Source organism: Sminthopsis crassicaudata, chromosome 2 (assembly GCF_048593235.1).
Source record: "Sminthopsis crassicaudata isolate SCR6 chromosome 2, ASM4859323v1, whole genome shotgun sequence".
Classification (NCBI taxonomy): Eukaryota; Metazoa; Chordata; class Mammalia; order Dasyuromorphia; family Dasyuridae; genus Sminthopsis; species Sminthopsis crassicaudata.
Genome location: NC_133618.1, coordinates 121,877,989 through 121,896,481, shown reverse-complemented (window position 1 = coordinate 121,896,481; position 18,493 = coordinate 121,877,989). Strand labels below are relative to the sequence as shown.

At 33.5% G+C, this 18,493-nt stretch overlaps 1 protein-coding gene across 8 annotated transcripts in view; it reads right to left on the bottom strand.

The window, feature by feature from the left end:
• Positions 1 to 14,942: 14,942 nt before the first annotated feature.
• GFPT1 (glutamine--fructose-6-phosphate transaminase 1) overlaps positions 14,943 to 18,493 on the bottom strand; it is a 57,906-nt gene continuing 54,355 nt past the window's right edge. For all 8 annotated transcript variants that reach the window (XM_074287141.1, XM_074287142.1, XM_074287143.1 and 5 more), the window contains 2 exons: positions 17,750 to 17,911; positions 14,943 to 15,808 (listed from right to left, as the gene is read on the bottom strand). In XM_074287141.1, coding sequence (XP_074143242.1) covers positions 15,764 to 15,808; positions 17,750 to 17,911 — 207 coding nt within the window. In that variant the 3' untranslated portion in view covers positions 14,943 to 15,763. The remainder of the gene's footprint in view (positions 15,809 to 17,749; positions 17,912 to 18,493) is intronic.

Sequence of the window (18,493 nt, the reverse complement as noted above, 5' to 3'; positions counted from 1 at the left end):
TTAAATGAAATGGAAGAATACCTTCAAAAATATAGCTTGCCCAGATTAACAGAGGAAGAAGTAAGTAGTCTAAATAGTCCCATCTCAGAAAAAGAAATAGACCAAGCTATTAACCAACTTCCTAAGAAAAAGTCCCCAGGACCAGATGGATTTACAGGTGAATTCTACCAAACATTTAAAGAACAACTAACTCCAATGCTATATAAACTATTTGAAAAAATAGGGATTGAAGGAGTCCTACCAAATTCCTTCTATGACACAGACATGGTACTGATACCTAAACCAGGTAGATCGAAAACTGAGAAAGAAAACTATAGACCAATTTCCTTAATGAATATTGATGCTAAAATCTTAAATAAGATATTAGCAAATAGACTTCAGAAAATCATCCCCAGGATAATACACTATGACCAAGTGGGATTTATACCAGGAATGCAGGGCTGGTTTAATATTAGGAAAACTATTAGTATAATTGACCATATTAATAATCAAATTAATAAAAACCATATGATCATCTCAATAGATGCAGAAAAGGCATTTGATAAAATCCAACATCCATTCCTACTAAAAACGCTTGAGAGTATAGGAATAAATGGACTATTCCTTAAAATAATAAGGAGCATATATTTAAAACCTTCAGTAAACATCATATGTAATGGTGATAAACTAGAACCTTTCCCTGTAAGATCAGGAGTGAAACAAGGTTGCCCACTATCACCATTACTATTCAATATAGTACTAGAAACTCTAGCCTTGGCAGTAAGAGCCGAGAAAGAGATCCAAGGAATTAGAGTAGGAAATGAAGAAATCAAATTGTCACTTTTCGCAGATGACATGATGGTATACTTAGAGAACCCCAAAGACTCTGCTAAAAAGCTATTAGAAATAATTCAGAATTTTAGCAAAGTCGCAGGATACAAAATAAATCCACATAAATCCTCAGGATTTTTATACATTACCAACACAATCCAACAGCAAGAGATACAAAGAGAAATTCCATTCAAAATAACAGTCGATAGTATCAAATATTTGGGAATATATCTACCAAAGGAGAGTCAGGAATTATATGAGCAAAATTACAAAACACTTGCCACAAAAATAAAGTCAGATTTAAATAATTGGAAAGACATTCACTGTTCTTGGATAGGCCGAGCGAATATAATAAAGATGACAATACTCCCCAAACTAATCTATTTATTTAGTGCTATACCAATCAGACTCCCAAGAAACTATTTTAATGACCTAGAAAAAATAACAACAAAATTCATATGGAAGAATAAAAGGTCGAGAATTGCAAGGGAACTAATGAAAAAAAAGTCAGAGGAAGGTGGTCTAAGTGTACCTGATTTAAAGCTATATTATGAAGCAACAGTCACCAAAACCATTTGGTATTGGCTAAGAAATAGACTAGTTGATCAGTGGCATAGGTTAGGTTCACAGGACAAGATAGTGAATAAAAATAGCAATCTAATCTTTGACAAACACAAAGATCCCAAATTTTGGGATAAGAATTCATTATTTGACAAAAACTGCTGGGAAAACTGGAAATTAGTATGGCAGAAACTAGGCATGGACCCACATTTAACACCACATACTAAGATTAGATCAAAATGGGTCCAAGATTTAGGCATAAAGAACGAAATCATAAATAAATTGGAGGAACATGGGATGGTTTACCTCTCAGACTTGTGGAGGAGGAAGGAGTTTGTGTCCAAGGGAGAACTAGAGACCATTATTGATCACAAAATAGAACATTTTGATTACACCAAATTAAAAAGTTTCTGCACAAACAAAACTAATGCAAACAAGATTAGAAGGGAAGTTACAAATTGGGAAAAAATTTTTACAGTTAAAGGTTCTGATAAAGGCCTCATCTCCAAAATATACAGAGAATTGACTTTAATTTATAAGAAATCAAGCCATTCTCCAATTGATAAATGGTCAAAGGATATGAACAGACAATTTTCAGATGATGAAATTAAAACTATTTCCACTCATATGAAAGAGTGTTCCAAATCACTATTGATCAGAGAAATGCAAATTAAGACAACTCTGAGGTATCATTACACACCTGTCAGATTGGCTAAGATGACAGGAACAAATAACGATGAATGTTGGAGGGGCTGTGGGAAAACTGGGACACTGATGCATTGTTGGTGGAGTTGTGAAAGAATCCAACTATTCTGGAGAGCAATCTGGAATTATGCCCAAAAAGTTATCAAAATGTGCATACCCTTTGACCCAGCTATACTACTACTGGGCTTATACCCCAAGGAACTACTAGAGAAGGGAAAGGGTCCTGTATGTGCCAAAATGTTTGTGGCAGCCCTTTTCATAGTGGCTAGAAGCTGGAAGATGAATGGATGTCCATCAATTGGAGAATGGTTGGGTAAACTATGGTATATGAATGTTATGGAATATTATTGTTCTATAAGAAATGACCAACAGGAGAAATACAGAGAGGCTTGGAGAGACTTACATCAACTGATGCTGAGTGAAACGAGCAGAACCAGGAGATCATTATACACCTCAACAATGATACTGTACGAGGATGTATGCTGATGGAAGTGGATTTCTTCAACATAGAGAAGAACTAATCCAATTCCAATTGATTAATGATGGACAGAACCAGCTACATCCAGAAAAGGAACACTGGGAAATGAGTGTAAACTGTTATTTTTACCTTCTGAATCCAGTTCTTCCTGTGCAACAAAAAATTCGGTTCTACACACATATATTGTATCTAAATTATACTGTAATATATTTAACATATATAAGACTGCTTGCCATCTGGGGGAGGGGGTTGGGGGAGGAAGGGAAAAAATCTGAATAGAAGTAAGTGCAAGGGATAATGTTGTAAAAAATTACCCATGCATATGTACTGTCAAAAAATGTTATAATTATAAAATAAAATAAAAAATTAAAAAAAAAAGACGCTTCAACTCGCCTTAAGTCTTTGGTTCTTGTCAGTTCTAAATGCAATAGATTTTGCTTCTATCCCAACAGTCGGTCTAGGTCAAAGACCAAGGTTTTTGTGCAGCTCTATCCTGGGATGGAGCTGCTGGCTATTAGCTTCTAGTCTCTCTCTTTTCAGGCCTCCAACAATGTTTAGGGATCAGCACCTTCTGTAAGCTCCCTTTCCATGGGAAGCCAAACTTTTCATCAAGTACACAGCTTCCCTTAAGGCCTTGAAGATTTGGGTATTAAACAGTTAAAGCTTTTTATAACCTGATTCCTTCCTAACTTTCCAGTCTTCTCACCTTTTACTCCCCACTCCCCTCCATACTCTGCAGGGCAGTTACACTTAACTATTTGCTGGTCTTCACACGCACGACTCATCTACCATCTCTGTGCCTTTGTATTGGTCATCTACCTCACCTGGAATGCTCTCCATCATTACCCCAGCACAGTCTGTCTTTTTCTAATGAGGATACCTTTCCTGATATGTCCAGTTACTAATACCTTCCCCTCTAAGGTTGCCCAGTACTTAATTTGCCTGAACATTGTATATGTATTTATTTTCTCTCTCAGTAGAATATGAGCTTCCTCAGGCCAAGGGCTGTTGGTGCTTATTTTTTGAATCTCACACAGTGTATTTTAGCACACTAACACACAGTAAGCATTGGTTAACTACTGATTTCAATACCTTTATTTTCTATTGACACTCTATACCTCTTGGCTTTTCTCACTATTTTTGTTTTTTACTTTTTCCTTTTTTCCTTCCTTTTCTCAGTGGCTTTTCTGCATCTCTATCATTTTCAAATCTCAGTTTACTAATGAAATCATCAAGGTCACTTTTTCACAGACCAGCATCACTGGATCAAAGAGCATTTCTGGAATGCCATTACTGGGTCTGTAATCATAAAAAAAATTTAAAAAAAAAGGAAAAGCACCCATATATGAAAAAATATTTACAGTAGCTCTTTTTGTGATGGCAAAGAATTGGAAATTGAGGGGATATCCATCAATTTGGAATGTCTGAATAAGTTATAGTAAATAAATGTAATGTAATACTATAGTTTTCTAAGAAATGATGAGCAGGTGGATTTCAGAACACCTGGAAAGACTGATGCTGAATGAAGTAACCAGAATCAAGAGAACATTGTACACAGTAACAGTAAGGTTGTGTGATGATCAGTGATGATAGACTTACCTCTTCTCAGCAGTACATTGATCTAAGACAATTCCAATAGATGGAAAAAGTCACTTGCATCCAGGGAAACAACTATGGAGACTGAAAGATCAAAGCACACCATTTTTATTTTTGTTTTTTTCTTTCACATAGTTTTCCCTTTTGATCCGATTTTTTTCTTTCACATGATTACAATTGAAGTACGTTTAAAATGATTGTACATGTAAAAAACCTTACAAAAATGAATGTTGAAAACTATCTTTCCATATAACCACTATTAAGTGTAGAGGAAAGACTTTGTGCTTGGAAGTAAGGTGTGAGAAAACTGGAAAATGGGGGTGGAGGGAAAAGTAGGACAAGGGGATCTACAGACAGGATTGTGTATTTGATTCTGAAGAGGGAACCATTGGAGTTTATCAAATGGGGAGAGGGGAGCTGTTATATGAACAGGTTTGTGCTTTAGGATAATCATTTTGGTGGCTGAAGAGACTTGAGGCAGACAAGCAAATCCACCAACAATCAATTACAAATAGTCCAAAGCATGAGGACTTGGAATAAGATGGTGGCAATATCAGAAAGAAGAGGGTGTATTGAAGAGATATTGCAAAGGGGAAATGGACAGGTCTTAACAATAGATTGGATGGAAGATAGGGGTGTGAGTAAAGAGTGACTCCTAGGTCACAAGCCTGAGGGACTGATAGTGTTGTCCTCTATAGTAACAGAGGGAAGAGGATCTAAAAAGATGAATTTTCATTTGGAGACGCATTTAAGATGTCTACTGAACAGCCAATTCAATGTCTATAAGGCAACTTAAGGTATGAGACTGGACATCAGCAGAAGTTAGGATAGGAGAAATAGATTTGAAAACCATCAGCATAGAGATGGTAATTAAATCTAGAAGAGTAAAGAGTATATTTGGAGAAGGCACAGGAAAGAAGTCTGTGCAACAGCTCTGTTTAGGGGACATAATCTAAATGAAGATCCAGCAGTTATAGTGATGTGGGTTGAGGTCCCTTTAAGATTCCTTTCTGATTCCCAACCCCCCATGGCTGAAGAAGCTAGGATTTTTGATTCCCAAATTCTGGTCAAAAAGCACCCTTTTGAATTCCAATAATATCCGGGCTTTCCCAGCCCCTACCAGATCTGAGCTAACTTGGGCTTTCTCAGCCTCCCACTATCTGCTCAGGTTCCCCAAACCCCCCAAACAGCTTCTTCCTTATCTAAAAACCCATTGAATTCTATTCAATGGCTGAAACCAGCCAGGAGCCTGGGACTCCACCCACCTTGAAGATCACCAAGAGCCCCCCATTATAAAAAGGGGCAACCCTGAAGCCCATTCTTAGCAGGAGCCCCAAACATGGTATCCTTCTGGCCACATAAAGGTTCCTGTCCGCCTGGGGCCAGCTCTGGCCGTGGTGTCTTTCTACCTTTACCTGTACTTCCAAACCCTTCAATAAACCTTTTTTAATCAATCTAGGTTTTCAGGCCTGTAAATTCCTTTACAGAGGACTCTGCGCCATCACTAGACTGCATTTAACTATATATCCTTGCACTGAACCAAAAGGGGTTACTTACCCCTTACCTAATTCTCATCAATAGGAGGAATGGTATGATAGAATGGGGAAACCAGTGTCTCAGAAATCTAGAAAGATTATATCAAGAAGAGAGGATAAACACCACTGCCCAAGGCTGCAGAGAAGTCAAAGAAAACATTTGGTAAAAGGCCATTGGATTTAGCAGTTATGAGATTACTTATATATACAAAAACATCCATGCATAACTATAGCCTGCTTGGGGGAAGTGGGAAGGAATGAAAGGGGGAAAAATAAAGAAAAATGCATAGCAGAGACCAAAAGAACAACCTACAAAAAAGCAAAGATGGACATTCATGAAAATAATTTCTTCAATTATTATATATCCTTTCTTGAACTGGTAATTTATTGCTATATATTCTGAAACCTCCCTGATGTTCTGCTGGACACATGACAATGTTCTGTTTGGTTTTTCTTTTCCGCTTTTCTTTTTTTTTTTTTTTATTGTTTTAATAAACAAACTAAATTTAAATTTAATTTTTTTATAAAAGAGATCATTAGTAACTTTGGAGAAAGTAGTTTCAGTGGAATGAGGAAGACAGAAGCTGAATTGTAAAGAGTTAAGAGAATAAAAAAGAATGTTCCAAGTCCTATTGTTGAGGGCGGTAGCTCCTTGGTATTCCTTGTTTGATCTCCAACTGCATTTGGGACTTGGACTTTGATGTGGTCAAACTAGTTTGGGCTATCTGAGGTGGCCAGGGTTTTACAGCCCCCATCCTAATCTGCTCAGATAGACCAAATGGCATCAGGAAATTCCTTTTTGGGAAGAGACTTCAGTCTCTACTGAAAAGATAACAAGAGAATCCTTATCTTATTTACATCACTCTCAGGAACCTCCTTACATCACTGCATAAAAGAGAGAACTCAAAAATCTTCTCTTTGCAAAAATGGCCTTGTACCATGCAGCCATTTTGCCCACAGGCTCTCTGGTGTTTCCATTCTAATCAATAAAGACTATGTTCCCATACAGCATTAAGTAGCAAATTCCTTTGCTGCCGAACCAGCCATTGGTTACTTTGGGGAAGGAAGGAGAGAGAGAAAGCAACTGACCCATCTTTGTTTAGACCACAATTTACTCCTCATCAACTATGTTCTTTTAAAGTTGAAACTATTAAGTCTTGTGAAATTGTTTTCCACAGTATTTACTCCTTAACCTGGGAATTTTGAAATTTGGCTATAACATTCTTGTAAGTTTTCCTCCTGGGATCTATTTCAGGTGGTGAATAGATTTTTTTGTTGTTATTTATACTTTATCCTCTTGTTATAGAACATCAAGGTAATTTTCCTTAATAATTTCTTGTAATATTGTATCCAAATTTTTTAATCATAACTTTTAAGGAGTCCAACAAATATTATATTGTCTCTCCTCGATCTGTTCTTTAGATCAACTGTTTTTCTAATGAGATGTTTCAGATAGTGTTTTTCCTAGTTTTATTATTTCTTGGTGTCTTATGTCTTTTAATTTCCCTTGTTTAGTTTTTATTTTTTCTCAATCTCTATAGATTTTTAAAAATCTTTAAAAAATTTTTCCAAGAACTTTTTGCATTCATGCCCATCCCCCACATTTTATCATTTCATATCTAATGGTAGCCATCTTTAAAAAGAAGGGAGGGAAAAACAGGGGGGGAGGAGGGAATAAATTTACATAACCTTGTTGTATATGTGGAGTGAATGGCAAATTGTACATAATAAATTTATACTTTCATGTGCTTTCATATCATATACTTTCATATACTTTCATTTATCTTTTAAATTGCACCAGGGTTGTGGAAATATTTATTTGGTTCCCTGAAATAAAACAAAATAAATTTAAATATGGAGGAAAAAAAAATGGCCTTTTCAAGAAGTCTAGCCACAAAGAGCAGAAAAGATATAAGTTGATAGTGAGAATAAAATAAGTAAGGGTTTTTTTCAAAATGGGGGAGCCATAGGGAGAACACATCCATAGTCAATGGAGAATGAATCAGTAAAAGGAATAAAAAGTGATAACCTGATGATGACCATCTAACAAATGATAGTGCAATAGCTAAAGTCCTAATTTTCATTCTATCCAGTATTAAATTTTACAAAGTCCTTTCTTCACAATAGCCCTATGGGGGTAATTAAGATGTGAAATAATTTGCCTAATTTCCATAAAGTTACTGTCAGATACAACTGTTACCTGAATTAGGTTCTTCTGAGAGAAATGAGTCATATTCTAAATCATTCTTTCCCTACTCATATTTAATGGTATTTAGGGAAAATATTGAGTTCTTTTCTTTTGTGTTTTATATTAAGTCAATTTTACAATAAAAAGTGCATTTAAATATAGACACTATGACAACTTATCATTAACTCTCTATTCCTCACCTGCATATTCACATATATAACAGTATTGAACACAGCTGCAAAATCTATACAATACTCAGCTTGTTTTTCATTTTGCAATATTGTATGGGAATTTTGTATTTCTTGATATTCTCTATATTTACAATATTACTAACCTTTAGAATCGCTAAAGCAGCCTGTCGATTCAGTCACTATTGGGCATTTACATTGGCTTAAGGTTTTTGTTTTTTTGTTTGTTTGTTTGTTTTTTACTGTATATTAGTACACATACAATTGTCTATTGTTATATATTTCTTGGACTTAAAAATTGACCATTCTATGGTCAAAGCTTAAATAGCTAATTCACACAGAAACTAATAGTTCTTCTGAAGATTTTTCAATAAGGAAAAGATATCTCAATTTCATGATATGCAAAGCTGAAGAACAGAGAGATATATTGCTTCTAGAGGCTGCAAAGAGACAACAGAGCTATACTAGAAAAGAGTCAATGACAGGTTTCAGTATTCTCACTAGTTAGATTCTTTTCCTCCTTAGGTTCAAGTGGTCATACATCTGGAATGAACAAAGTTGAAAGGCCTAGCTTTTAAATCAGAGATTTTATTAACCTTTTTTGTCAGGGCTCCCTTAAGTATTTGGCCATGAATCCCTTTTCAGAACAGTGTTTTTTGCATAAAATACATAAGATTACAAAGAAAACCAATTATATCGAAATGGTTATCAAAATATCTTTTCAAAGTAACATATCTCAAGTTAAAATTTCCCTATTTTTAACTTTTCAAAAAATGCAGATGTCTACATCGCATCCCATCACAAACTAGATCCTGTTTTTTCATGGCAATTAAGCGCACTAACCTTTCTCTTGCTCCCACCTTTCTGCTCTATCATTTTTCTCTTCTCTCACAAGTCTTTCAAAACATTTCTTTTCAAATAAGCAAGTTGTTGGCTACATAAAAATCATTATAAAACAATTATACCATTCCTTTAAAGACCAGGATTTAACAAGGAAATTAAAGAAGTGACATTCTGTTGACCATATTTTACCATAGTTTGGAGCTGTGACGTGATCCTACAGAGTATTGCTGTGCCTATTATCTTTTCAATCTCTTTTAATTCAAGGTAAAGTAGCACTATTATAGTTCAGAGAATATGCCTACAAAATCATATTACCCAATTCCTTTACTAATTAAAACATTTCTATCATATAAGAACCAGGAAGAATTATAATTGTCATTTTAAAGAGAGAAATTCAAAGCTTACTTCCCCACCTTCACTCCTAGTCTCTTCAAAGACAATTGAGAAAGCAAAAAGAATTTCAAAATTTCCATTGCAATTATCCTTATTTTAAGGGACTTAGTTTTAAGCTTTCAAAAAAATGCTACATGAATGATCCTTTTTCAAGATGAAACAAAAGGATAATACTAAAAAATATCCAATGTGAGAAGAAATAATTAATGGACTTATGGATAAAGTATGATGTTCTGAATGCTATAAACAGGAAATTGTTAAATTCAGGGGAGAAAAGTTTAACTACTTAGTAGCATATAGGTAGGTAGCGAGGAGGATATAGTGTAAGAATATTCTTCAATCAGATTAGAGTTTGTACTCTATTAAAACATGAGTCACTTAAACTTAAGGCCAGCAAAAACCTACTTTAAGATTATAGGATTTAAAGCTGAAAAGAATCTTAGAGAAGCCCCTTATTTCACAAATGAAACTTAAGATCTAGAGAAGGAAAATTACGTACCCAAAGTCACATTGATAGAACCAGTTTGCAAATCTTTCTTTTCAGATTCTAAATCTAGTGATCTTTCCATTATACCATCTTGTTAATAAAAATGGTGCTTAAAAAAAAAAAAAAAACAAGCAGCAATATTTTAATAGTAGCCCCAAAATTTTATTTTTCCAATTTTTAAAAATGTTTTATTACCAATAACAAATTTAATGCTCTTAATAAGCAGATAATTGCCAAGAATGCTGACCACATAGAACCTACAGATTGATCGTTCTGCTCACCAAATATATTTAAGCCATGCAAATAAATCAATTCAACAAACATGGCAAGAGCACTTTTCCATCACTGCTATAATAATCATTCATTCTAGCAAATAACCAAGATGTTATTTGAAGGGGCAAAAGTTATATTGTAGAAGAATTGTAGATATGTTCTGCAAATGAACCTCTCTCCCCTTTATTTTTTAGTTCCTCAAATGAAAGTTTCTAGTAAGTTTTGATTATGTTGTTTAGTCAAATATAAGTTCTTTTAAAACACCATCAGTAGGATGGTTCGGATGAGCACTCAGAATTGGAGGTCTATACAAGCAACATTCTTAATATACTACACAACTTGTAATACAATTGCAGAAGCATGCACTCATTGACTACTAAATGCAATTATCAGTGAGTTTTGGGTTAACATACTCCTAGCAATTTAACATAAAGAAGGCATAACCAAATTGCTCTGAAAGTGAAACATTCATGTCAACAGCAAACAAGGAGGTCATTAATATATACGCCAAGACAAGTCAGATACTAAAAAAAATCCATTAAGTACTCAAGAGCCAAAGGAATATTCTGTTTAAGCAACTACATGTCTAGTCATTGCAAGATAAAGAGACCCTAATGGGATCAGTCCTTGATATAACCCTGAAACAAAAAAAATGGCAAGATGCTTCAGGAGTCAAAGATTTCCTAACTTGTTCTTTGAGACAAGACATTTTTTGCTATCAAGATCATGTTCATAAGTTAATACAGTATCACTGATAACTTTACTACTTAATAGTAATTTTTAAGCTCCTGAACTGTTGTGGTTTTAAGTTTACATAATTCTTATAATCACCTAGATGATGACTTAGAAAGTCATTCTATTCTCCTGCTCCCAACATTCTTTCTCCCCAAACCACTTCCCTGGTAGGAAGAAAACCTAAAACTAAAGAAGAAATCAATAAAGGTGGTATAAAGTTAATGCTAATTAAATATTATAGGAAAGGCTGACAAGTATTTAAATATGCTTATTCTATAATTTATTTAAATCAAGGAGAATTAATTAATTAAAACAAAGTAAATTAGTCTAGCATATTTATAAAACTTGTACACAAGAAAATGGATTAATTCTTAAATTTCTGGAAACCAAAGGAGAATAGTTTTCTATTTCTTTTTCCCTTATCCCAACCGTTACAGATACACATGAACCACTATCTTTTCTATAAAATTATATAATTTGTATCTTTAAAATGGCTACCATCAAGATAATTCTAATTTCTAGAACCAAATAAATACCTGACCAAAGTGAATGCAAACAAAGGATTTTCTACTATAAGAAAAAAGATTGTCTTAAAAAAAAAAATAGTACTTATGAGATGTACCACCACAATGATTCCATTTCATATCAAAATGTGAAGTTATTTTTTTTTAAGTAGGACTTCTATCTGAAACTATTTTGAATTAGTGAATATTAGTTGATAGCTGATGTTCTGATTTATCTTATAACGTACATGAATTCATAATCTTTGACAATTTTCCAATTCCATTTTTTAGTGTGAATGTTCATTTTACCATAAATTCCACCCTATTCCCAAAACCTGTAACTATATTTTAAATTAATCTTTTTCTTAAAATCTTTTTTTTTTATTCTTTATAGCTTTTTAGTTTCACTCTATTTGGAATTCTTGTTGTGTTTGTGCCCAATCTATATTTTCTTTGAGGCTTTGATTATAAATGTTTTCAAGTTGCTGTCAGTTTATATCTTGACCTTCCCATCACCTTAAAAACTTTTTCTGGTCAAGTTCCATTTTTTGTTTGCTCTTTTTCCAACCTCTTTCTTGACTTTGAGCTTTAAGTTACTTATTGAATTCTCACTTTTTTGAGGAAATGACTGATCTAAGTTAATGCTTTAACAGCTCAATCTGGGGGCCTATAGGTTTCTAGTTTTTCCAGTGTCATGTGATCTAGAATATTATGGTCACTGCACCCACCTGTCAAGGTCTTTGTACACAGACAAAAGCCCCTGCTGCCTCACTCTGTCCTTTTACTACAACCCAGAATGGAGTAATGGACTCTGCAGAGATAGCAAATTTCCTGATATTGTGCTAATAATAAATAGTACAAGAGTTTCCTGGAACCTTTTTCTGATCAGGAGTTGTTAATGTTGCCGTTTACCATGCTCCGGGGCATTGCCACTTCCATGCTCCTCTTCTGTCTATGCTGTATTTCTGTCCAGCTCCCACCCCATTGTCCACAGACCTCTCAATGTCCTCCAGAGCTATCCTGGAATAGAATAGACTCACTGTAACAATGTTACCTTTCCTACTCACAATTCTACTTAGTGCTTTCAGTGATCATTTTGGAAGCAATGTTTTGGGGAAAATTTAATCATTGTGATCTTTCTCACCCTAGAATAAATCTTTTTCATAATACAACTCTATTCTAGTACCTCTCCTCTTATCAAAAAACTCCCAAGTGCTTGATCATTATTCAAATAAGCTTATGAAATAACCATATGTATATAGTCAAAAGTTATATTAGAGAGAATTTCCGTATCAATTTATACTATCTTGGACCAATTGGTTTGAATTGTATTATGTCTGTAAGCAATGGTGATTTACTTGCTTTGATTACCTTTACACCTATAAAATGAACATAACACTTCTATGTACCTCACCAGATTCATTTTGTAAACTTTAAAGTACTATATAAATCTGTTCTTATTACCATACATCATAGTGTAAGCCAATAAAACCAATTAATTTCTTAGTTAATAAAACTAAAGTGAGTAGGTAGAATTCACTTTTCTAGCTTTAGAGTAGTTTCAAGAACAATCTTTTTCCACTATGTTTTTTGCCATCTAAAATAGTAAGCCTATTTTGAATTGTATGTATCTCATTTCTATAAATTGATGATTTTATGTTTATTAACTTATCAAGACTCTCTAGAAAAATTAAATATAGAAGGAATGCTGCAAGCTCACATATGATGAAATCTTATTCAAAATATCAAGCCATCAAAACAAACTGCATGTAAAATTCTTAATGCAATTAAACATATTTATTAATTGGGATGGAGCCTGAACCCTCATAATAAGTATTTCTCCAAATCTCAAACCATAATAGAATTACCTAGTTATTCCTATTCATATTAACCAATGTCAAACACTGGCTAAATTTCTTGCTCTTATTGAAGATACCAGAACTGCTATTATCAATTTTTAGACCAATCCCTGATAATACAAAAGCCAACACACAATTTCAACTTTGTAAAACATGACATTCTTAAATTTCCTAATTTTTCCCACTATAAACATTAATAAAAGGGCAACAAATATTCAAGAAGTAGACTAAATTTCCTGAATTTTTTAAAAAGTTAAACATTTTAACAGGTTAAATATGACAAAACACTGAGAGAAAAGGAATTAATCAAACACTATAAGAGATATTCTCCTTTTTTCCCCCCATCCCTTAATCAAAAATTTACTCCTATAACAATCAATCAATAAGAACCCATTAAGCATATCCTTTGTTCTAAGCATTGTAGTAAGCCTGGGGATACAATTGTGGAACACAGTTCCTGTTGTTAAGGAACTTATTTTCAAATCTACAAAGAGTGTGATGCTATGCTTACTTTATATATTAACATTAAATTTTAAAATACATATACGTAGCTCATATTGTTGTATACTCATTAGTTCAGGCTTTCCTTATCTCCCACACAGACTCTGTTGGCTTCAGTGTCAGATCCTTTCAAATATCTTCTTAGATACAGCTGCCAAAGTAAAATGCCTAAAGTATAAGTCTAATCACATGTCTTCATGTCCCAAAGCCTTTCTAGTCTCCTCATTGCCTACAAAATAAACAACCTCCTTAGCTTAGCCCTAACCCAGTTTAGCTCCATTTTACCCTTAGCCAAACTTTATTCTATACATTCCCCTTAAAACACTGTATGTTCCAGCTGATTTAAACTTCCTTCTATTCAATTTCATTTTGCTTTCTTTCACCTATTTGCCATATATAATTCCTCGATACGTTTGCCTGCAAGGATATTCCCAATCCATGTTTTCACTTCCACTTTGAAACTCTCAAGTTGGATTCTAATTTATACAATCTTAAAAAGCAAAGTCTTTAAGGTGCAAATAAAAGTGCCAACACAGATAGGCAGGATGAGCATCCTCTTTGAGGGGTTTCAGATACCAATAGTCCATCCTTTAATCATATCCAGTTTTAAGGTATATGCCCTTCACCCAGCCTACTAGATTTTAAATTCCCTTGAACAAAGGCTTTCATTTTGATCTGTACTCCCCATACCTAGTACAAGTTTTTTCTTGTGAAAAATAGTTGCTAAAAATGTTTGATAAAATTGAAATTAACTTCTCAACAATTTCCATTTCTGGCATTAAACCAGCTGAAGACATTGCAAAAGTATTTATATTTTCCTTCATTACAAATTTATCTACCAAGAAATGAATTCAGAAAACACAAAAAATCCAAAAAACATTGAATATGATGCAATGTAAGCAAATCCTTTACATATGTAAATATAAATGTGTATAGCTTTGTTCAGTCAAGCCTTCTTAGTGCACTTCCAGATGAAGTCAAATTATAACTAAAAAGGAACTGCAGTCTCTAAATTCTCTTCATCGACAAGTTGCCAAAATGGCACCAAGGAAATCTAAGTTTGATATATAACTAAGCACTCAAGTGTAGTTACATCAGTGCATGAGAATTTTCAAGGGGCTAAGAGAGGAGATTGGTATTGATAGCAGTTTCATGCTTTTGTGATTAAAAGGCTTCCAATTATACACACCAATACTGATAAAAATTTGTAAGCATTTGATTACATCCCTGGTCTGTGTTTTGAAGAGCAAGTTAAATAAGTAATTCAGTTAGCATGAATACAGAACATTGGAATCACAAAAATTTTAAACAGCTATATTTAACCAGAGACACAAAGGAAGAACATCCTTAATATGTGTGTACTGAATTTTAACAAAAAATACCACTGTATTCTGGATTTTCACTAAGCTAATCAAAAGCAGGTAAGATATTAAAGCTGCATTATGAAAAACTTACAAGTTATCTGACATTACTGAAATGTATTAAGTTTAGATTAGAAAAACCTGATGTCTCAATATATAATTCTTTCCTATATTCTTACTACCTGTAGATTCCAACAGGCAACATCTTTGGGAAGTTAACATGCTAAATACTAATAAAATTTAGTCAACAAAATTTTCAATTTACAAGTTTTACAAACTGAAAACAAAGTAAGTTTAAAATAAATCAAAGCTACACATTTAATTCTGAATGCAGTTTTCAGATATTGGCACATATCAACACTGGCTTTGGATAATTCAATAAAATGCACTCTCTCATTGGTCTAAATGAATAAAGCATGGCACAGGAAACACTATTTAATAAAATAAAACCCTCTTCATAGGCCCAAAATTTAAGCTTTAACAATCTTTTAAAGTAAATGGTAGTCTAACACCTCTTTCTGACATTTCATTATTCAAAACAACAACAAAAAGTCATCAACACATGTTGGAAAAATGTAAGAAATCATTTTTGCCAAAGAAACCCCACTAATTAAGTGGAAAAATAATAAGGTTGATAAATCTGGATTTAATGAAATAAGGCCAGAAGGGGATGATTTTTAAAATCAAGTTATTTGATACAAAAAAGCTTCTTTCACTGTTATCTCCTCCAGTATTTTCAGATGTATTTTATTCCACAGTAACAGATTTGGCCAGATTTCTTGGGAAGTCAACCTATAAAGAAAAGTTAAAAATAAAACAAAAAATTAAAAATATTTTCCAAAACATTAGTTATACACTGGATTTTTTCCTTGTTATCAAAAATCTACCTAAAATCTTGTCAGTGAAGTCCTTAGAAATTGTTCTATTTTTATAAATAAACTGCCCTTTACATTAAAAGAAAAACTGTATCTACATACAATCAGAAAATATGAATTTAACTTAAATCCCACATGTCTAATCAAGGCAAGACAAATTTAAACATTAACGTAATTCATGTGGGGAAAAAAGAAAAAAGTAACTTCTAACAACTATCTAATTGATAATTAGCAATATCTATTTTCTTCTCATGAAAAGAGACCATTTCTGTATCTGTTAAATAAATGTGATAATACAACACCATTATGAAGACATCAGTGAACACCTAAGAAATAACAGGTGATCAACTTTAAAAATTCATGGTAAAAATCAAATGTGTTATTTGATGTTTTTGGTATGTTTTTAGGAAATAGATTTGTGATCTTATCAATCTAAATGAACCTTTCAAGGATGCTGATTATAATCCATCCATTCTCACTAATCCTATGTTAATCACATCCAAATCACATAGGGCATTCCCATAATTCCCTGACTGCCTTCCCTGATTTCTTTCAACATTATCTTGAAAATACCAACTTTAAACAAGGCATTCTATTCCACTGATTTTATGTTGCAACCTGCTTATATCCACTAGATACCCTCCCCTCTCCTTTGTTCTCTTTGAGATATTCACTTTCAGTCCTTCAGAACTACTATTTCCATATTTCCCAGCTATCCAATATTGCTATTTAAAAAATGGCCTGCCTTTGTTTCTGGGAAAAACTTTGATCATTAAATGAATTCTACAATTTCCTGAAGACAATCGGCCTATTCTTCCCAAATTTAATTCTGGACAATCTGTCCACATATCTGTCCATCTGTCCCAGATACACATACTGATAAACTTCACAAGCTGTTTATCCCAATTATAATTATAATCTGGGCATCATCCACTTGGTCTTTGTTCCATGGATGGTCAGGACAACTCTTTGAGTAGTTACAGATCTCTTCTAAGAAATACTATAAGATTTTGAAATTTTATGCTCATCAGGCACAAGGAATCTTTCTTCAACTCAGATTATATGCTAGATCTCTTTTGTCATCTTTGGCATGCAAACATCTCCCTGTTTTATAAAGTCCCAACTAATATTTGTGATCAAAGAGCTGATTCAAGGATGACTTCAACACTGGTTATCAATCATCATGATTACAAGCTTTTCTCTATCTATTCAAATTTAAACATTTGTATTTTTTGCAATGGTACTTAAGTTTGCAAGACTAATAAATCCAAAATTTTTCTCAAAAAAAAAAAATAAATAAATAAAATAAAAAATTCAAGATGCAGATTGATGGTGATTGAATTCCTCCAGCATTGTGTCTACTGCAAAGGTTGCTGGGAAGGATCTCACATTTAAAATAAGTTACAAAAACCAAGGTAAAGTTTACAAACAGTCTAAAAATTGTGTGATTCTTTGAATCTTCTATGTTCTTTTCTACCTCTCTGTCACTATCACTGCAGAAGTGACAAAAGACAGCAGAGGACTAAAGTCTAGTTTGTTTTTTCTTTGCTTCATGATTTGCTATGGATAAAGAACTAATCATCAGCTACAGCCTCCTAAGAATAGGAAGAGTAGAATATCAATCGATAGATGCTTTTACTAAATTTTAGGTTATATGAAAAGCTTATAAACAATTATGAAGAAGACCTGGTTCAAGTGTCATCTCTGAAACAAACTGGCTCCATGTGGCCTTGGGCAGGACCCCAGCCCTCTCAGTATCCCAAACATCTCTCTAAGGCTATAAGTTTTTGGTACAACTGAAAATTTAAAACACAATCAAGCAAAGAAATAAAATCTACAAATATCTTGTAATACTTACATCATATCCCCTCAGAACAGCAAGATGGAAAGCCAACAGTTGCAAAGGGATAACACTGAGGATGCCCTGTAGGCAGTCTACTGAATGGGGCACCTTGATTGTCCTTTTAGTGTTCTTGATGGTCTCAGTATCTTCTTTGTCACAAATTACTACAGGTCTTCCCTTAAAAAAAGAAAAAAGATTTAACCAAAAAGATATAATAATGATACTGGAAAACAGGACTTCTCTCTTCTATCACTATTCTCCCTATTTAACACGAGATTCTTTTAACTAGTAATTTTATTACTGTGTCTAACTCTTTGTAACTATGTGGACCACATTGTCCATGAGTGTTCTGATACCAAAGTGGTTTGTCATTTCCTTCTCCAGTGGATTAAGGAAAACCGAGATTAAATGACTTGCCCAGGGTCACACAGCTAGTAAGTGTCTGAGACTGGATTTGAACTCAAGTCTTCTTGGTTCCACTCCATCACTCTGCCCACTGAACCATCTACCTGCCCAATTAGCAGCCAATAATTAATTTTTACATTATTTCATAATAATATATTTGGGTAATTATACTGTTTTTCAAAAACTAAAATTAAATTAAATTAAAATCTCTGAAAAAATATACATATATCTTTTTGTACATATACACATATATGTAACACATACAATAGAAAATAAATTACAAAAAAATAAGTATTTAAAAAATTGTGCTATTTGGAAGAAATTGCCTCTTGACATGTCTATCCCTGGCATATT